The 21,516-nt window shown below is 53.1% G+C and overlaps 1 protein-coding gene across 1 annotated transcript; it reads left to right on the top strand.

The window, feature by feature from the left end:
• The first annotated feature begins 762 nt into the window (after positions 1-762).
• slc22a13b (solute carrier family 22 member 13b) lies at positions 763-20,056 on the top strand. Its single transcript, XM_078398456.1, has 10 exons — positions 763-1,140; positions 4,446-4,549; positions 5,392-5,546; positions 8,932-9,100; positions 10,593-10,686; positions 12,610-12,704; positions 13,839-14,050; positions 15,030-15,138; positions 17,215-17,424; positions 19,937-20,056. Exons 1-10 carry the CDS (start codon positions 763-765, stop codon positions 20,016-20,018), a joined length of 1,608 nt encoding a protein of 535 aa, XP_078254582.1. The 3' UTR covers positions 20,019-20,056.
• Positions 20,057-21,516: the final 1,460 nt, after the last annotated feature.

Below are 21,516 nucleotides of genomic sequence, written 5' to 3'. Positions count from 1 at the left end.
GCTCCCGGAGAAAACTCACGCAGGTCACGGGGAGAACGTACAAACTCCGTACAGACAGCACCCGTAGTGGGGATGGAACCCGGGTCACTGGCGCTGTGAGGCAGCAACTCTACCGCTACGCCACCGTGCCGCCCGTTCTTTTCTGACACACATTCGCATCAAATTATGTCATCTTGACGTGAATGAGGGAGGAAAGAAGTGTTATGTGGCAGTGTCTCCATTTAAAAAGTAATTGGCAACTGGCTTATCGAAAGAATATAGTCAGAGTCAACTCCGATCGGTGGAATATTCTGCTTGGTCTGCAGTATCTTCACAGTTGCTGAGCCAGCAATAACTGGGTGTACCTTCCTCACAAGGAGTTCAATGGTTCATCATAACAGCTCACCACTGCCTCCTTGAGGTTATTAATTGCCTCCATTTCCCTCAGATCCAGGTGGCCTCATCACAGACACAGAATGCTGGAGTAACTCAGCGGGTCAGGCAGCATCTGTGGAGAACATGGATAGGTGACGTTTCACAGAGTGCTGGAGTAACTCAGCGGGTCAGGCAGCATCTGGAGATGTCCATGAATTTTAATGTGGGCGATGAGATAGCATTTTTCTTTCTCTATTTTGAGTATTCCTTGTTGCAAAGTTCACGTGCTTGGAGAGACGGGTTAATGGTAGACAGCTGGGGTTGTCCATTAATGCAGCCGCCCTTGTTATAGTTCAGACTTCGTGCGTATGTGCCCTGGTGTGGAAAGGTCCCACTTTGCAAGGCGGGATGAGCGGGTTTGGTGAGATTCTGCAAGAGGTGGGGGAGTTTGGGCCGTTCCAGAGGCGTTTGCTGTTGTTGATCTGCCTGCCCTACATGTTTGTGGGCTTCCATCTCCTGGGGCAGGTGTTCACTGGGGCAGCCGTTCCACACCACTGCCGGGCCCACTGGATCCTGAACGTGACTGCCAGCCTGCCTGCCGACGAGCAGCTGTTGCTCACCATCCCACGGGACAGGGATGGGTCGTACCAGACCTGTAAAATGTACACGCCACACCCAGAGGAAGACATGGCCTGGATCCTGCTGCACGGGAACGAGTCTACCACGGCGTGCAACGAAGGCTGGACGTACGACCGGTCACTGTATGGTTCGACCATCGTCACTGAGGTTTGTGTGTCATTCTGTCTGTCATTACAAAGGGAAGGAACAAAGGAGGATCCGGCGGGGGGTGGAGGGGGGAGGACAAAGGAGGATCCGGCGTGGGGGGGGGGAACAAAGGAGGATCCGGCGGGGGGTGGAGGGGGGAGGACAAAGGAGGATCCGGCGTGGGGGGGGGAACAAAGGAGGATCCGGCGTGGGGGGGGGGGGTGGACAAAGGAGGATCCGGGGGGGGACGACAAAGGAGGATCCGGCGTGGGGGGGGGACAAAGGAGGATCCGGCGGGGGGGGGGAACAAAGGAGGATCCGGCATGGGGGGGGGGAACAAAGGAGGGTCCGGCGTGGGGGGGGGGGAACAAAGGAGGATCCGGCATGGGAGGGGGAACAAAGGAGGATCCGGCGTGGGGGGGGACACAAAGGAGGATCCGGCGTGGGGGGGGGGTGGACAAAGGAGGATCCGGGGGGGGACGGACAAAGGAGGATCCGGCGTGGGGGGGGACAAAGGAGGATCCGGCGGGGGGGGGGATCAAAGGAGGATCCGGCGTGGGGGGGGGGAACAAAGGAGGGTCCGGCGTGGGGGGGGGGGGGAACAAAGGAGGATCCGGCATGGGGGGGGGGAACAAAGGAGGATCCGGCGTGGGGGGGGACACAAAGGAGGATCCGGGGGGGGGGGAACAAAGGAGGATCCGGCGGGGGGTGGAGGGGGGAGGACAAAGGAGGATCCGGCGTGGGGGGGGGAACAAAGGAGGATCTGGCGTGGGGGGGGGGTGGACAAAGGAGGATCCGGGGGGGGGGGGACAAAGGAGGATCCGGCGTGGGGGGGGGACAAAGGAGGATCCGGCGGGGGGGGGGATCAAAGGAGGATCCGGCGTGGGGGGGGGACAAAGGAGGATCCGGCGGGGGGGGGGATCAAAGGAGGATCCGGCGTGGGGGGGGGGAACAAAGGAGGGTCCGGCGTGGGGGGGGGGGGGGGAACAAAGGAGGATCCGGCATGGGGGGGGGGAACAAAGGAGGATCCGGCATGGGGGGGGGGGAACAAAGGAGGATCCGGCGTGGGGGGGGACACAAAGGAGGATCCGGGGGGGGGGAACAAAGGAGGATCCGGCGGGGGGTGGAGGGGGGAGGACAAAGGAGGATCCGGCGTGGGGGGGGGAACAAAGGAGGATCCGGCGTGGGGGGGGGGGTGGACAAAGGAGGATCCGGGGGGGGGACGGGACAAAGGAGGATCCGGCGTGGGGGGGGGGGACAAAGGAGGATCCGGCGGGGGGGGGGATCAAAGGAGGATCCGGCGTGGGGGGGAGGAACAAAGGAGGGTCCGGCGTGGGGGGGGGGGGAACAAAGGAGGATCCGGCATGGGGGGGGGGGAACAAAGGAGGATCCGGCGTGGGGGGGGACACAAAGGAGGATCCGGGGGGGGGGAACAAAGGAGGATCCGGCGTGGGGGGATGACAAAGGAGGATCCGGCGGGGGGGGATCAAAGGAGGATCCGGCGGGGGGGGGAACAAAGGAGGATCCGGCAGGGGGTGGGGGACAAAACAGGATCCGGCGTGGGGGGGGAGAACAAAGGAGGACCCGGCGGGGGGGGGGGGGGGGGGGGGGAACAAAGGAGGATCCGGCGTAGAGGGGGGGGAGGTTCTGGCGGGGAGGGGGGGGGGAACAAAGGGGGACCTAGCCCGGGCACTCTGCAACTCTGTCTGCGCCCTTTATGGGCGACTATTTGCATACCATGGGTAGAGTCATGGTGTGATACAGTGTGGAAATAGGCCCTTCGGCCCAACTCGCCCACACCGGCCAACATGTCCCAGTGACACTAGTCCCACTTGCCTGCGCTTGGTCCATATCCACTTGGTCTACTTGGCCATTTAGAACGGAGATGAGGAAAAACTTTTTCAGTCAGAGAGTTGTGAATCTGTGGAATTCTCTGCCTCAGAAGGCAGTGGAGGCCAATTCTCTGAATGCATTCAAGAGAGAGCTAGATAGAGCTCTTAAGGATAGCGGAGTCAGGGGGTATGGGGAGAAGGCAGGAACGGGGTACTGATTGAGAATGATCAGACATGATCACATTGAATGGCGGTGCTGGCTCGAAGGGCCGAATGGCCTCCTCCTGCACCTATTGTCTATTGTCTATCCATCCAAACCTGTCCTATCCAACTGTTACTTAAAGGATGGGATAGTCCCAGCCTCAACTACCTCCTCCGGCAGCTTGTTCCATGCACCCACCACCCTCTGTGTGAAAATGTTACCCCTCAGATTCCTATTAAATCTTTTCCCCTTCACCTTCAACCTATGTCCTCTGGTCCTCGATTCCCCTACTCTGGGCAAGAGACTCTGTGCATCTACCCGATCTATTCCTCTCATGATTTTGTACACCTCTATAAGATCTCCCCTCATCCTCCTGCGCTCCATGGAATAGAGACCCAGCCTGCCCAACCTCTCCATGTAGCTCACACCCTCTAGTCCTGGCAACATCCTCATGAATCTTTTCTGAACCTTTTCAAGGTTGACAATCTCTTTCGTATAACATGGTGCCCAGAACTGAAAACAATATTCTCAATGCGGTCTCACCAACGTTTTATACAAGCAAATATTTGTCCATTCATTCAGAAGGAGATAGAACTGCAGATGCTGGAATCCTGAGCAAAACCCTAAGTGCTGGAGGAACTCCATGCATCAGGCAGCATCTGTGGAGGATATTGATAGGTGACGTTTCACAGAGTGCTGGAGTAACTCAGCGGGTCAGGCAGCATCTGTGGAGAACATGGATAGGTGACGTTTCACAGAGTGCTGGGGTAACTCAGCGGGTCAGGCAGCATCTGTGGAGAACTCTTGATCTTAGACAATCGACAACAGACAATAGGTGCAGGAGGAGGCCATTCAACTCTTTGAGCTAGCACTGCCATTCACCGTGATCATGGTTCATCTCCGTTCTAAATGGCCTACCCCTTAATCTTAAACTGTGGCCCCTGGTTCTGGACGCCCCCAACATTGGGAACATGTTTCCTGCCTCTAGCGTGTCCAATCCATTAATAATCTTATATGTTTCAATAAGATCCCTTCTCATCCTTCTAAATTCCAGTGTATACAAGCCCAGTCGCCACAGTCTTGAAATCTTGAATAAAGACAGATGTGGGTAGACATATCTGACAGGAAGGGTTTAGAGGGACATGGGCCAAATGAAGGCAAATGGGACTAGCCCAATATGCCAACGTTGCTAGCATGGGCAAGGAGGGCCAAAGGGTCTGTATAGCTCCAGGATAGTCTATAGGTTCACCCTGCTGACTCTTTCTAACAGTGCTTCCTTTTTGCCTCTCCAGTTTAACTTGGTTTGTGATCACAGTTGGCTGAGACAGTTGTCCCAGACGAGTTCCATGGTGGGTCTGTTTGTTGGAGCCATCTTGTTTGGTCCGCTGGCGGACAGGTAAGAACGGGCCGGACCGTGCGTGTGGATGGTGAAATTGGTCACTGTAAACGCGGTGGGAAAGTGTTTAACCAGGGCATGTGCTCCACCCTGGCCTGGTTTAAACATCAGGCCGCCTTGGTGTGGATGTTTTTAGTTTTTATTCCTCTTTGGTAGATGCCCACAGGTTTTTTCACTGTTCCCCTCAGGGCAGGAAGTTACAGAGGCCTGAAGTCCCATACCATCAGGTTCAGGAATACAGAGTAGGGTTGCCAACTGTCCTGTATTAGCCGGGACATCCCGTATTTTGGGCTGAATTGGTTTGTCCCGTATGGGACCGCCCTTGTCCCATATTAGGCCCGGGAGGCGCTTTAGGCCCGGACGCGTTGTAGGCCCGGACGCGCTGTAGGCCCGGACGCGCTGTAGGCCCGGACACTGTAGGCCCAGTCAGTGTAGGCCCGGACACGCTGTAGGCCCGGACACTGTAGGCCCGGACAGTGTAGGCCTGGACACTGTAGGCCCGGACAGTGTAGGACCGGGGGTCGCTGTAGACCCGGACAGTGTAGGCACGGAGGCCCAGGCACCGCCTAACGGAGGTCACGTAACAACCTGCCCGGGTGGCCGCCATTGGTGTAGCGGGAGCACATGGCCACTGGCTGGGTGAGGTCACGCGGGGCGTGGGCGGTGACCTCACCTTTTGTCCCTTGTATTGGAGAGTAAAAGTTGGCAACCTGACTCCAGAGACGCTGCCTGTCCCGCTGAATCACTCCAGCTTTTTGTGTGTAACTTGAGTTTAAACCTGCACCTGCAGTTCCTTCTTACACCATAGTAAACATGACTGGTTATCCTTTCTACCCTGATAGGTTTGGAAGACAAAGGACTATTTTGGCCTCGCTGCTCTCTCAGTTCCTCAGTGGGGTGGGGGCGGCATTTGTACCAAACATCTCTTTGTTCATCGCTCTGCAGTTTGTCCTCGGCACCTCTGTCTCCGGTGTAATGATGAACACAATCGTCTTAGGTAGGAAGGAAAATTATTGTTTCGTTTCTTTTTAGTTTCGAGATACAGCGTGGAAACAGGCCCTTCGGCCCAACGAGTCCAGGCCGACCAGCGATCCCCGCACATTAACAACTGACAATAGACAATAGGTGCAGCAGGAGGCCAATCGGCCCTTCGAGCCAGCACCGCCATTCAATGTGATCATGGCTGATCATTCTCAATCAGTACCCCGTTCCTGCCTTCTCCCCATACCCCCTGACTCCGCTATCCTTAAGAGCTCTATCTAACTTTCTCTTGAAAGCATCCAGAGAATTTTCCTCCACTTCCTTCTGAGGCAGAGAATTCCACAGATTCACAACTCTAGGGACAATTTACACATACACCCAGCCAATTAACCTACAAACCTGTACGTCTTTGGCGTGTGGGAGGAAACCGAAGATCTCGGAGAAAATTCACGCAGGTCACGGGGAGAACGTACAAACTCTGTACAGACGGCGCCCGTAGTCGGAATCGAACCTGGGTCTCCGGCGCTGCATTCGCTGTAAGGCAGCAACTCTACCGCTGCGCCACCGTGACCGCCCATTGTGTACGAACAGTGAGCGGCCTGGATAGAGTAGATGTGGAGAGGATGTTTCCACTAGTGGGAGAGTCTAGGACCAGAGGGCACAGCCTCAGAATTAAAGGACGTTCTTTTAGGAAGGAGATGAGGAGGAATTTCTTTAGTCAGAGGGTGGTGAATCTGTGGAATTCTTTGCCACAGACGACCAATGGCGGCCACCCGGGCCGGGAGGCGGGTTCCTGTGCAACCTCCGTTAGGCGGTGCCAGGCCTACAGTGTCCGGGCCTACAGTGTCCGGGCCTACGCTGCCCGGGCCTACACTGTCCGGGCCTACGCTGTCCAGGCCTACGCTGTCCGGGCCTACGCTGTCCGGGCCTACGCTGCCCGGGCCTACGCTGTCCGGGCCTACGCTGTCCGGGCCTACGCTGTCCGGGCCTATGCTGTCCGGGTCTTCAGCATCCGGGCCTACATTGTCCGTGCCTTCAGCATCCGGGCTTACAGCGTCCAGGCCTACATCGACCGGGCCTATAGTGCCCCCCGAGTCTAATATGGGACAAGGGCGGTCCCGTATGAGACAAACCAATTCAGCCCAAAATACGGGACAGTATACATGCTAGTGTAGCGTGACCCTCCTTCAGATTCAGCGTTGAGATAACTCGACACGTTTCCTGTCCATCCCCTCCACACACTCTGCCTGACCTGCTGAGTTCCTCCAGCACTTTGTGCTTTGCTCAAGATTCCAGCATCTACAGTTCCTTGTATCCTCATGATGTCTAATGTCTTGGCCGAGGAGCTAGAGCGGTCACGGTGGCGCAGCGGTAGAGTTGCCGCCTTACAGCGAATGCAGCGCCGGAGACCCGGGTTCCATCCCGACTACGGGCGCTGTCTGTACGGAGTTTGTACGTTCTCCCCGTGACCTGCGTGGGTTTTCTCCGAGATCTTCGCTTTCCTCCCACACTCCAAAGACGTGCAGGTTTGTAGGTTAATTGGCTTGGTGTAAATGTAAAAATTGTCCCTAGTGGGTGTAGGATAGTGTTAGTGTGCGGGGATCGCTGGTCGGCGCGGACTCGGTGGGCCGAAGGGCCTGTGTTCTAAGCTAAATGTTCTGGACATGTTTGTTATTGTTTGTCTAGTTTTTAAACATTTGCTGTGTGTGATAGCTAACTAGTAAAAGTCAAAACTTTCCACAACTCACCCTTTGCACGTTTTTCCATTATTCGTCCAAAAACCCCACAGTAACCGCGATGCAATCACTAGCTACTGATTAAACAGCAAGTGTTTTGCTGAACACTTGCTCTCGGTCCGCCAAGGCCTGCTGGATCTCCTGGTTGCAAAACACTTTAACTCCCCTTCCCAGACCCAACCTGACCTTTCTGTCCTGTGGTAGGGGTGCCAACTATCTCACTCCCAAATAAGGGACAAGGTAACGTCACCGCCCCGTGCCCCACGTGACCTCACCCAGCCAGCGGCCACGTGCTCCCGCTCCACCAATGGCGGCCGCCCGGGCCGGGAGGCGGATTGCTACGCAACCTCCGTTAGGCGGCGCCCGGGCCTACACTGTCCAGGATGATAGCAGCCACTGGGCTACAGTGTCCGGTCCTACAGTGTCCGGTCCTACAGTGTCCGGTCCTACAGTGTCCGGTCCTACAGAGTCCGGTCCTACAGCGTCCGGGCCTACAGCGTCCGGGCCTACAGCGTCCGGGCCTACAGCGTCCGGGCCTACAGCGTCCGGGCCTACAGCGTCCGGGCCTACAGCGTCCGGGCCTACAGCGTCCGGGCCTACAGCGTCCGGGCCTACAGTGTCCATCCCTACAGTGTCCAGACCTACAGCGCCGTCCGGGCCTAATACGGGACAAGGGTGGTGCTTCAATTTAGCCCAAAATACGAGATGTCCCGTCTAATAGGCAACCCTATTCCTGGGCCTCCTCCATTGCCAGAGTGAGGTCACACACAAAACTGTTTAGTTTAGTTTCGAGACACATAGAAAATAGGTGCAGGAGGAGGCCATTTGGCCCTTCGAGCCAGCACCGCCATTCATTGTGATCATGGCTGATCATCTACAATCAGTAACCCGTGCCTGCCTTCTCCCCATATCCCTTGATTCCACTAGCCCCTAGAGCTCTATCTAACTCTCTTTTAAATCCATCCAGTGAATTGGCCTCCACTGCCCTCTGTGGCAGAGAATTTCACAAATTCACAACTCTGCGTGAAAACGTTTTTTTCTCACCTCAGTTTTAAATGGCCTCCCCTTTATTCTAAGACTGTGTGGCCCCTGGTTCTGGACTCCCCCAACATTGGGAAAATCTTTCCTGCATCTAGCTTGTCCAGTCCTTTTATAATTTTATACGTCTCTACAAGATCCCCTCTCATCCTTCTAAACTCCAGTGAAGCGTTACCTAAAATTAGAGAATTCAATCTTCATACCAGCGTGTAGTGAGCTGCCCAAGTGGAATATCAGGTGATGTTCTTCCATTTTGCCTGTGGTCTCACTCTGGCAGTGGAGGAGGCCCAGGCCAGAAAGGATGGGTCGCGACCCGAAACGTCACCTATCCATGTTCTCCAGAGATGCTGCCTGACCCGCTGAGTTACTGCAACACTCTGTGAAACGTCACCTATCCATGTTCTCCAGAGACGCTGCCTGACCCGCTGAGTTACTGCAACACTCTGTGAAACGTCACCTATCCATGTTCTCCACAGATGCTGCCTGACCCGCTGAGTTACTCCAGCACTCTGTGAAACGTCACCTATCCATGTTCTCCACAGATGCTGCCTGACCCGCTGAGTTACTCCAGCACTCTGTGTCTGTCTGCGTTGTGTGGTATATTTACACGCTGCCTCTTTATACCAGGTACGGAGTGGACAGGCCCAGCACAGCGGTCGTATGCGTCCGTGCTCGCCCAGTGCTCCTACTCTGCGGGTCAGATGGTGCTGGCTGGTCTGGCGTATAGTATCCGTGACTGGAGGGTGCTGCAGCTCATCACTGCATGTCCAATGCTGCTCTTTCTGCCCTACATCTGGTAAGGCATACACCTTCTGCAGTTGTACAGGGCCCTGGTGAGACCGCACCTGGAGTACTGTGTGCAGTTTTGGTCTCCTAATTTGAGGAAGGACATCATTGCTATTGAGGTAGTGCAGCGAAGGTTCACCAGGTTAATCCCCGGGATGGCGGGACTGACATATGAGGAAAGATTGGAAAGACAATAGACAATAGGTGCAGGAGGAGGCCATTTGTTGTGAATTGTGGAATTCTCTGCCACAGAAGGCAGTGGAGGCCAATTCACTGGATGAATTTAAAAGAGAGTTAGATAGAGCTCTAGGGGCTAGTGGAATCAAGGGATATGGGGAGAAGGCAGGCACGGGTTACTGATTGTGGATGATCAGCCATGATCACATTGAATGGCGGTGCTGGCTCGAAGGGCCGAATGGCCTCCTCCTTCACCTATTGTCTATGTTTCTATGTATCTATGACACCTGCATTTCACTTCCATCACCCGCCTTTGTTACTTGTCCTCATCCTCGGCAGCACGGATATCTTAATTTCTGCAGTAAAATTCACTCGTTTAGTTTAGTTTAGAGATACAGTGCGGAAACAGGCCCTTTCGGACCACCGGGTCCGCGCCGCCCAGCGATCCCCGCACACTAACACCATCCTACACCCACCAGGGACAATTTTTACATTAGCACCAAGGCAATTAACCTACAAACCTGCACGTCTTTGGAGTGTGGGAGGAAACCAAAGATCTCGGAGAAAACCCACGCAGGTCACGGGGAGAACGTACAAACTCCGTACAGGCAGCGTCCGTAGTTGGGGATGGAACCTGGGTCTCCAGCGCTGTATTCGCTGTAAGGCAGCAACTCTACCGCTGCGCCACTGTGCCACACACTAGACCAATCTTGATTGTGTATTTGGAAGAACTGATTGATATTCATAACCTCAATTATTTACATGCGGTAGAGTTGCCGCCTCACAGCGCCGGAGACCCGGGTTCCATCCCGACTACGGACGCTGTCTGTACGGAGTTTGTACGTTCTCCCCGTGACCTGCGTGGGTTTTCTCCTAGATCTTCGGTTTCCTCCCACACTCCAAAGATGTGCAGGTTTGTAGGTTAATTGGCTTGGTAAATTGTTCCTAGTGTCATCGAGTCACAGTGTGGAAACAGGCCCTTCGGCCCAACTCGCCCACATCAGCCAACAATGTCCCAGCTACACTAGTCCCACCTGCCTGCGCTTGGTCCATATCCCTCCAAACCTGTCCTATCCATGTACCTGTCCAACTGTTTCTTAAACGTTGGGATAGTCCCAGCCTCAACTACCTCCTCTGGCAGCTTGTTCCATACACCCACCACCCTCTGTGTGGTAAAGTTACCCCTCGGATTCCTATTAAATCTTTTCCCCTTCACCTTGAACCTATGTCCTCTGGTCCTCGATTCCCCTACTCTGGGCAAGAGACTCTGTGCATCTACCCGATCTGTTCCTCTCATGATTTAGCCTACGTACATGTTCACTCAGGTTACTTCCAGAGTCGGCCAGATGGCTCATCATGAAGGGACAGAAAGACCAGGCCAAGGGGTACCTGAGAAACACTGCCAAGCTGAACAAAAGAGTCTTCAACGAATCCTTGACTGATAAGGTACTTTTAGTTTAGTTTAGAGGTACAGCGCGGAAACAGGCCCTTCGGCCCACCGGGTCCGCGCCGCCCAGCGATCCCCGCACACTAACACTAGCCTACACCCACTAGGGACAAGTTTTACACATGCATCAAGCCAATTAACCTACAAACCTGCACGGGACCAGTCGAACCTCGTGTGGCTTGAAGCTCCCAACCGGTCTCAACCTGAGACTGCGAGCTGATCATAATATTTACAATTAAACGTCTCTTAAAACAAAGTTAATACATTAGATCATAATACATTCTGAATAATGCATTATTTCATTAGACTAACCTTGATCGGACATTGCTGGCTTCACCTTGCACTGAACGTTATTCCCTTATCATGTATCTATACACTGTAGACGGCTCGATTGTAATCATATATTGTCTTTCCGCTGACTGGTTAGCACGCAACAAAAGCTTTTCACTGTACCTCGGTACACGTGACAATATACTAAACTGAGACGTTATGTTTTTGCCACATCAAAGCCCAGTTTTTCAATTGTATTTCAATGTCGCATGTACCGAGGTACAGTGAAATTCCTTTTGTAAACAAGAATGATCCCAGGAATGAGTGGGTTAACATATGATGAGCGTTTGTGGGCACTGGGCCTGCACTCGCTGGAGTTTAGAAGGTTGAGGGGGGATCTCATTGAAACGTACAGAATAGTGAGCGGCCTGGATAGAGTGGATGTGGAGAGGATGTTTCCACTGGTGGGAGAGTCTAGGACCAGAGACGTCACCTATCCATGTTCCCCAGAGATGCTGCCTGACCCACTGAGTTACTCCAGCACTCTGTGAAACGTCACCTATCCATGTTCCCCAGAGATGCTGCCTGACCCGCTGAGTTACTCCAGCACTCTGTGAAACGTCACCTATCCATGTTCTCCACAGATGCTGCCTGACCCGCTGAGTTACTCCAGTACTTTTGTCTTTCTTAAATAGGACCAAGGTTACTTGATATCTGCTGTACATATTCCAATATTTGCGTTTAGTTTTCGGTTCAATATTGTCCCTTGTACTGAGGTACGGTGATAAGATTAGTTTTGCACGCTACCCAATCAGATCAGATGATACTATACATAATACAATCAAGTCAAACTCCAGCACAACAGGTGGAGCAAAGGGGCAGATACAGAGTGCAGAATATAGTTCTCAGCGTTGTAGCGCATCAGTTCCACAAAGTCCAATGTCCGCGATGGGGTCGAGGTGAATCGGACAGTACCCCAGCTTATGGAAGGGCCGTTCAGAAGCCTGATCACAGAGGGGAAGAAGCTGTTGCTGAGTCTGGTGGTGCGCGCTTTCAAGCTTCTGTACCTTCTGCCGGGCGGGAGAGGGGAGAAGAAGGAATGGCCGGGGTGGGACACGGACACGGACACGTCTCTGATCATGTCGGCTACTTTCCCGAGGCAGCGTGAAGTGTGGATGGAGTCGTTGGTGGGGAGTGTGGTGTGTGTGATGGGCTGGGATACATCTACAATGGTGGGGAGTGTGGTGTGTGTGATGGGCTGGGATACATCTACAATGGTGGGGAGTGTGGTGTTCAATTTAGACAATAGACAATAGGTGCAGGACTAGGCCCTTCGAGCTAGCACCAATATTGCGTGCTAACCAGTCAGCGGAAAGACAATACATGATTACAATTGAGCCGTCCACAGTGTACAGATACAGGCTGAAGGGAATAATCTTTCGTGCAAGATAAAGTCTGATTACAGTGCAGAATGTAGGAAAGAGATCCACAAGGCTGGAGTGATGGTATTGGATGATGGCCAATCCTTCTCTGGGGATAGTATGGCCAGCATGTCTTAGTCCTGACTCTGCCCGACCAAGGAGTTTGAGCTGTGATTTCCTGATGTTTCTGTATTTCCATTGAAGGTTGTCATTGAGAAACTAATGCAACAGATGGCCATCTGGGACCTCTTTAGGATCTCCAGTCTGAGGAGGGTCACGTTGGTTTTGACTTCCATTTGGTAATATTTACTTCACTAATTGATTTTGTAAATTATACTGCTATGTAGCAGCAGTATCCAGGTTTTTAACTGGGAGAGGTTACAATTAAATGTAATTAATGGCAGTTTAGAGTTTAAAGACACAGCGCGGAAACAGGCCCTTCGGCCCACCGAGTCCGCGCCGACCAGCGATCCCCGCACACTAACACTATCCTACACACACTATTTTTATGGATGCCAATTAACCTGTATTGTCTAAGGAAGACACAAAATGATGGCGTAACTCAGTGGGTCAGGCAGCATCTCGGGAGAGAAGGAACGGGTGACGTTTCAGGTCGAGACCCCTCGAGGGTTAATCGGCCCCTCTGTAAATTGCCCCCAGTGCGTAGGGAGTGGATGAGAAAGTGGGATACCACGGAACTAGTGTTAATGGGCCGTCGGTGTGGACTCGGTGGGTCGAGGGTCCTGTTTCCATGCTGTATCTCAAAACTTAAGTCAACTCAATTCTTTTAACAATAGACAATAGGTGCAGGAGGCCATTCGGCCCTTCATGCCAGCACCTCCATTCACTGTGATCATGGCTGATCACTATCAACTGCAGGGTTTATTGAGAATATTACATTGCGACATTGGTGGAAACAAAGAAGGGGAACTGCAGTCTGAAGAAGGGTCCCGACCCGAAACGTCACCCATTCCTTTCCCCCAGAGATGCTGCCTGACCCGCTGAGTTACTCCAGCGTTTTGTGTCCATCAAAGACCTGCAGATGTTAGTTTATACCGAAGGTGAAGGGGAGCAATAACTTCCAATAATTGGCTGGTCACGGTGGCGCAGCGGTAGAGTTGCCGCCTTACAGCGAATGCAGCGCCGGAGTTCGATCCTGACTACGGGCGCTGTCTGTACGGAGTTTGTACGTTCTCCCCGTGACCTGCGTGGGTTTTCTCCGAGATCTTCGGTTTCCTCCCACACTCTAAAGACGTGCAGGTATGTAGGTTAATTCGCTTGGTCAATGTAAAAATTGTCCCTAGTGGGTGTAGGATAGTGTTAGGATAGGATAGTGTTAGCACAGACCCGGTGGGCCGAAGGGCCTGTTTCCGGGCTGTACCTGTATCTCTAAATTAAACTAGACTTCCCTTGGTTTCTTCCCTGGTGCGTAGGTTTGTGAACAGCTTCGTGTATTATGGGTTGTGCTTCAGTGTTGGCAGCTTCGGCAAGAATATTTACCTGACGCACTTCATCTTCGGACTGGTGGAAACGCTGCGGGGGTCTTGCATCTGGTTATTGGCCACTTTTGGTCGGAGGAGATGCCAAACGGGCTCCCTGTGGCTCGGTGGTGTCTTCTGCCTGTTTCTGCTGGCCATTCCACAAGGTAGGTACAACATGGCTGAGCTTACTTCAGCTTTTCATTCGTTTAGTTTAGAGATACTGCGCGGAAACAGGTCCTTCCGCCAGGCTTGCCAACACACTCACTTCTAAATAAGGGACAAAAGGTGATGTCACCGCCTCACGTGCTCCTGCTCCACCCGGGCTTCTGGGCCTACATTGTCCAGGCCTACAGTGTCCCCCGGGCCTACAGTGTCCCCCGGGCCTACAGTGTCCCCCGGGCCTACAGTGTCCCCCGGGCCTACAGTGTCACCCGGGCCTACAGTGTCCCCCGGGCCTACAGTGTCCGGGCGTAAAGTGTCCGGGCCTACAGTGTCCCCCGGGCCTACAGTGTCCCCCGGGCCTACAGTGTCCCCCGGGCCTACAGTGTCCCCCGGGCCTACAGTGTCCCCCGGGCCTACAGTGTCCCCCGGGCCTACAGTGTCCCCCGGGCCTACAGTGTCCCCCGGGCCTACAGTGTCCCCCGGGCCTACAGTGTCCCCCGGGCCTACAGTGTCCCCCGGGCCTACAGTGTCCCCCGGGCCTACAGTGTCCGGGCGTAAAGTGTCCGGGCCTACAGCGCACCCTGGGCCTAATACTGGACAAAGGCGGTGCCGTACGGGACAAACCAATTTAGCCCAATATACGGAACGTCCCGGCTAATACGGGACAGTTGGCAACCCTACCTTCCGCCCACTGAGTCCGCACCGACCAGCGATCCCCGCACACTAACACCATCCTACACACACTAGGGACAATTTACATTCACACCAAGCCAATTAACCTACAAATCTGCACGTCTTTGGAGTGTGGGAGGAAATTGAAGATCTCGGGGAAAACCCACGCAGGTCACGGGGAGAGCGTGCAAACTCCGTACAGACAGCACCTGTAGTCAGGATGGAACCCGGGTCTCCGGCGCTATGATGCAGTGGGTCTTCTTACTTCAGAAAGTGACCTCTTGGTAACGTGCAGCCCTTGTGTTTCAGGAATGGCGGTGGGAGTCACGGTGGTCGCAGTCCTGGCTAAGTTCTGCATCTCCTGTTCCTTCTCAGTCACCTACGTTTATTCCACAGAGTTGCTCCCAACTGTGATCAGGTACGACAGATCTTTGGTAGATGGGAGGCTCAGGTCAGGTTAGGGGTTGCCAACTTCCTCACTCCCAAATACGGGACAAGGTGACGTCACCGCCCCGCGCCCCACGTGACCTCATCCAACCAGCGGCCACGTGTTCCCGCTCCACCAATGGCGGCCGCCCAGGCCGGGAGGCAGGTTGCTACGCAACCTCCGTTAGGCGGCGCCCGGGCCTACACTGTCCGGAAGATAGACACAGATTTTAACCAGCATCTGCAGATTTTTTCCTGCAGCTTCCGGGCCTACAGTGTCCGGGCCTACAGTGCCCCCCGGGCCTAATACGGGACAAAGGCAGTCCCGTACGGGACAAGCCAATTTAGCCCAAATCACGGGACAGTTGGCAACCCTAGGTCAGGCCAAGGGAGAAGGCAGCTGGGATCAAGTCTACCCCTGGAGGACTGCACTGAGGAGCATAGAAGCATAGAAACATAGACAATAGGTGCAGGAGCAGGCCATTCGGCCCTTCGAGCCAGCACCGCCATTCAATGTGATCATGGCTCATCATCCATAATCAGTACCCCATTCCTGCCTTCTCCCCATATCCCTTAATTCCGTTTAGCCCTAAGAGCTAAATCTAACTCTCTCTTGAAAGCATCCAGTAAATTGGCCTCCACTGCCTTCTGTGGCAGAGAATTCCACAGATTCACAACTCTCTGGGTGGAACAGCAGACTTAAGGAAGGAAACCAGGAGAGCGGGAAGGAGGCAGTGGATTGGTCACACAGACAAGTGAGTACAGAGGTTGGGAGATCATACTGCAATTGTAGAGTCACAGAGTGATACAGTGTGGAAACAGGCCCTTCATAGAGTCACAGAGTGATACAGTGTGGAAACAGGCCCTTCATAGAGTCACAGAGTGATACAGTGTGGAAACAGGCCCTTCATAGAGTCACAGAGTGATACAGTGTGGAAACAGGCCCTTTGGCCCAACTTGCCCACACCGGCCAACAATGTCCCAGCTACCTGAGTCCCACCTGCCTGCGCTTGGTCCATATCCCTCCAAACCTGTCCTATCCATGTACCTGTCTCAATGTTTCTTAAATGATGGGATAGTCCCAGCCTCAACTACCTCCTCTGGCAGCTTGTTCCATACACCCTCGGGTTCCTATTAAATCTTTTCCCCTTCACCGTGAACCTATGTCCTCTGGTCCTCGATTTTGCTCCTCTGGGCAAGAGACTCTGTGCATCTACCCGATCTATTGATGTTGGTGAGGCCACATTTATTGTGTTCAGTTCTGGGCACTGTGTTATGTTAAAGATATTGTCAAGCTGGAAAGAATGCAGAGACGATTTACGAGGATGTTGCCAGGACTCGACAGTCTGAGCTGCAGGGAGAGGATGAGTAGACTAGGTATGTTAGATGTTGCATATGTGGACTTCAGCAAAGCATTTGATAAGGTTCTGCATGGTAGGCTACTCTGTAAGGTTAGATCTCATGGGATCCATGGAGAGCCAGCCGAATGGATAGAGAAGTGGCTTCATGAAGGAAGCAGAAGGTGATGGTGAAAGGTTGCTTCTCGGACTACAGGCCTGTGACTAGTGCCTCAGGGTTCGGTGCTGGGCCCGTTACTGTTTGCAGTTTGTGAGGTGTTGCCTTTTGGGAAGTCAAGGCAGGGCACGATCTTTACAGTAAATGGTAGGACGCTGGGGAAAGTGGCAGAGCAGAGGGATCTAGGAGTGCAGGTACGTAGTAAAGTGGTGTCACAGGCAGATAGGGTGGTCAGGAAGGTCTTTAGTACATTGACCTTCGTCAGTCAGGGCATTGAGTGGAGAAGTCAGAACAAAAGGAGACAGAGTGCTGGAGTAACTCAGCGGGTCAGGCAGCATCTGTGGAGAACATGGATAGGTGACGTTTCACAGAGTGCTGGAGTAACTCAGCGGGTCAGGCAGCATCTGTGGAGAACATGGATAGGTGACGTTTCACAGAGTGCTGGAGTAACTCAGCGGGTCAGGCAGCATCTGTGGAGAACATGGATAGGTGAGGTTTTGGGTCAGGACCTTTCTCCTGAAGCCATTAATGCCTCTTTCTCCTGGTGTCCCAGGCAGACCGGGATTGGCCTGGTGTCCATGTTGGCGCGACTGGGTGGCATCATCGTGCCAATGATCATGATTCTGGACCAGTACCACCCAGGGATCTCCTTAATCCTGTTTGGAATCTCATCGCTCATCGCTGGCACTCTGAGCCTCCTGCTTCCTGAAACGACTGACAGAGAGCTACCAGATCACACGGGACACCTGGACAAAGTTCACCGGTCAGTGCCATCTTGTTTCAGGCGTCCTTTGGACAACGTTTAATATTCCTTACAGGCATTTAGCATCATCACACAGACCAGTAGGGTTGCCAACTATCTCACTCTCAAATAAGGGACAAGGTGACGTCACCGCCCCGCGCCCTACGTGACCCCACCCAGCAGGCGGCCACGTGCTCCCGCTCCACCAATGGCCGGGAGGCGGGTTGCTACACAACCACCATTAGGCGGCGCCCGGGCCTCTGGGCCTACAGTGTCCGGGCCTACAGTGTCCGCACCTACAGTGTCTGGGCCAACAGTGTCTGGGCCTACAGTGTCTGGGCCTACAGTGTCTTGGTCTACAGTGTCCAGGCCTATACTGTCCTGACCTACACTGTCCGGGCCTACACTGTCCGGGCCTACACTGTCCGGGCCTACACTGTCCGGGCCTACACTGTCCGGGCCTACAGCGTCCGGGCCTACAGCGTCCGGGCCTACAGCGTCCGGGCCCACAGCGTCCGGGCCTACAGCGTCCGGGCCTACAGCGTCCGGGCCTACAGCGTCCGGGCCTACAGCGTCCGGGCGTACAGCGTCCGGGCCTACAGCGTCCGGGCCTACAGCGTCGGGGCCTATATTGTTCAGACCTACAGCGCCCCCCCGGGCCTAATACAGGACAAGAGCGGTCCCATACGGGACAAACCAATTTACCCAATATACAGGATGTCCTGGCTAATACGGGACAGTTGGCAACTCTACAGACCAGGCACCCTATTATTGACTCCATCGTGGCACTAAAGTGGGTGGTTTTGCAGATAGTGCAGATGGTTGTGAAAGATTGCAGCAGGATCTGGATCGATTGGCCAGGTGGGCGGAGGAATGGTTGATGGAATTTAATGCAGAGAAGTGTGAGGTGTTGCATTTTGGAATGTCTAACAAGGGCAGGACCTACACAGTGAATGGTAGGGCTCTGGGGAGTGTTGTAGAGCAGAGGGATCTAGGAGTACAGGTGCATGGTTCCTTGAAGGTGGAGTCGCAGGTAGATCGGGTGGTCGAAAAGGCTTTTGGCACGTTGGCCTTCATCAGTCAGAGTATTGAGTATAGAAGTTGGGAGGTCATGTTGCAGTTGTACGAGACATTGGTGAGGTTGCATATGGAGTATTGTGCTCAGTTCTGGGCACCGTGTTAGGATTTGGATTTAGGAGCAAGGAAGTCCGACTGCAGTTGTACAGGGCCCTGGTGAGACCACACCTGGAGTACTGTGTGTAGTTTTGGTCTCCTAATTTGTGCAAGGACATTCTTGCTATTGAGGGAGTGCAGCGTAGGTTTACCAGGCTAATTCCTGGAATGGCGAGACTGACATAGGATGAAAGAATGGATCGACTGGGTGTGTATTCACTGGAATTTAGAAGGATGAGAGGGGATCTTATAGAAACATATAAGATTATTAAGGGATTGGACAAGTTAGAGGCAGGAAAAATGTTCCCGATGTTGGGGGAGTCCAGAACCAGGGGCCACAGTTTAAGAATAAAGGGGAGGCCATTTAAAACTGAGATGAGGAAAAACTTTTTCACCCAGAGAGTTGTGAATCTGTGGAATTCTCTGCCTCAGAAGGCAGTGGAGGCCGATTCGCTGGATGCTTTCAAGAGAGAGTTAGGTAGAGCTGTTAAGGATAGCGGAATCAGGGGGTATGGGGAGAAGGCAGGAACGGGGTACTGATTGTGGATGATCAGCCATGATCACATTGAATGGCGATGCTGGCTCGAAGGGCCGAATGGCCTCCTACTGCACCTATTTTCTACGTCCAAAGGCAGGTTGACACAGTGGTGCAGCGGGTAGAGCTGCTACCTTGCAGTGGTGGAGACCAGGGTTCGATCCTGACCTCTGGTGCTGTCTGTGTGTGGAATTTGAACGTTCTCCCCGTGACCACGTGGGTTTCCTCCGGGTGCTCCGGTTTCCTCCCACATCCCAAAGACGTGCGGGTTTGTGGATTAATCGACCCTCTGTAAATTGCCCCCTCGTGTGCAGGGAGTGGATGAGGAAGTGGGATAACACGGAACTAGTTCTCTCAGCCATGATCACAATGAATGGCGGTGCTGGCTCGAAGGGCCAAATGGCCTCCACCTGCACCTATTTTCTATGTTTCATCCTTCTCTTCCCTGGTGTCACAAGTTTGTAGGTAGCCATGTAGTCGATAATTGGCATGTACTCGGTGGGTCGAAGGGCCTGTCATAGACATAGACATGGACATAGAAAATAGGTGCAGGAGGAGGCCATTCGGCCCTTCGAGCCAGCACTGCCATTGACTGTGATCACGGCTGATCATCCACAATCAGTAACCCGTGCCTGCCTTCTCCCCATATCCCTTGATTCCACTAGCCCCTAGAGCTCTATCTAACTCTCCTTTTAAATCCATCCAGTGAATTGGCCTCCACTGCCCTCTGTGGCAGAGAATTCCACAAATTCACAACTCTCTGGGTGAAAATCATTTCATTTCAATTCAGTTGCAAGTCACTGAAAGGTTTTATTTTATTTCCAGGGAGGTGAATGGTAAAAGTGAGGAGGAAAGTGGTCGGAATCGGTCAGATCCAGGAGCCTTCACCGAGTCGACACGCATGTAGTGCACCATGACCTTGGAGAATAGACCCGATGTTGCCTACTGTACACGACTCACAACGCTTAGCTCCACATCTCAACCCTTCACCTTTTACAGCAGCCAATATACACCGATCAGCCACCTGCCTAATATGCTGTTGGTCCTCCGTGTGCAGCCCCATACGCAGCAGGGTGCGATGCACTGTGTATTGTGACACATTCCTCCCGCCACCACCATTAACATTTTCTGTGACTTGTGCCACAGTCGACCTTCTGTCGGTTCGGACCAGACGGGATAGCCTTCGTTGCCCTCGCGCATCGATGAGCCTTGGGCGCCCAACACCCTGCCTGTCGCCGGTTTGTGGTTTGTCCCTCCTCGGACCACTGTCGGTCGGTACTCACCACTGCTGACCGGGAGCACCCCACAAGCCTTGCCGTTTCAGAGATGCTTTGACCCAGTCGTCTGGCCAGAACAATTTGGCCCTTGTCAAAGTCGCTCAGGTCTTTACTCCTGCCCATTTCTCCAGCATCCAACACGTCAACTTCACGAACTGACTGTTCACTTGCTGCCTAATATATCCCACCCCTTGACAGGTGCCATTGTAACAAGATGATCAATGTGATTCACTTGGCCTGTCAGTGGTCATAATGTTTTGGCTGATCGGTGTAATTATATAGACTACAGGCAAAACAAGATAGAAATATTAAAAATGTTTATTAAAGCAAGTTGTGAGAATAAAAATAGAACAGCAAAGGGGAAGAACAGTTTTCAGATATACAATGCACTGTGATGTATTGAAGGCAGAACTAAAACACAAAAGAAACTTGGGAAAAAGTGAGTAGAAAAATTGAACAGCATTGGGAAATTGTAATCTAATTCTGAACACAACACGATAACTCATCAGAAAAACAGAGAATAATAGTTCGGTCATAATTTTAATCTACTAATGATGCAAAATTGACAATATCATATTGGTCTCCATGCCTGGATAGAGTGGATGTGGAGAGGATGTTTCCACCAGTGGGAGAGTCTAGGACCAGAGGGCACAGCCTCAGAATTAAAGGACGTTCCAAAAGGAAGGAGATGAGGAGGAATTTCTTTAGTCAGAGGGTGGTGAATCTGTGGGATTCTTTGCCACAGACGGCTGTGGAGGCCACAAGTCAGTGGATATGTTTAAGGCAGAGATAGATAGATTCTTAATTAGTGCGGGTGCCAGGGGTTATGGGGAGAAGGCAGGAGAATGGGGTTGGGAGGGAGAGATAGATCAGCCGTGATTGAATGGCGGAGTAGACTCGATGGGCTGAACGGCCTAATTCTGCTCCTATCACTTATGGCCATGAACCAGATCCACCCTCACAAGCAATCTTTCCCAAAGAGAGATTCGGGCAATTGTCAGCTGTGTACCATGGGTGTCGAAATTCGAGAGAATCTGTTTTACCCCATTCGCTAAAGTTAAAATTAAACACCATAAATGGTGATTTCAAAGTAAGATCAAAGGTGCTACCAAACCTAGCATCAGACAA

Source organism: Rhinoraja longicauda, chromosome 4, assembly GCF_053455715.1.
Source record: "Rhinoraja longicauda isolate Sanriku21f chromosome 4, sRhiLon1.1, whole genome shotgun sequence".
Classification (NCBI taxonomy): domain Eukaryota; kingdom Metazoa; phylum Chordata; class Chondrichthyes; order Rajiformes; family Arhynchobatidae; genus Rhinoraja; species Rhinoraja longicauda.
Note: the sequence above shows the minus strand (reverse complement) of the source record. Positions and strands in the feature narration are given on the sequence as shown.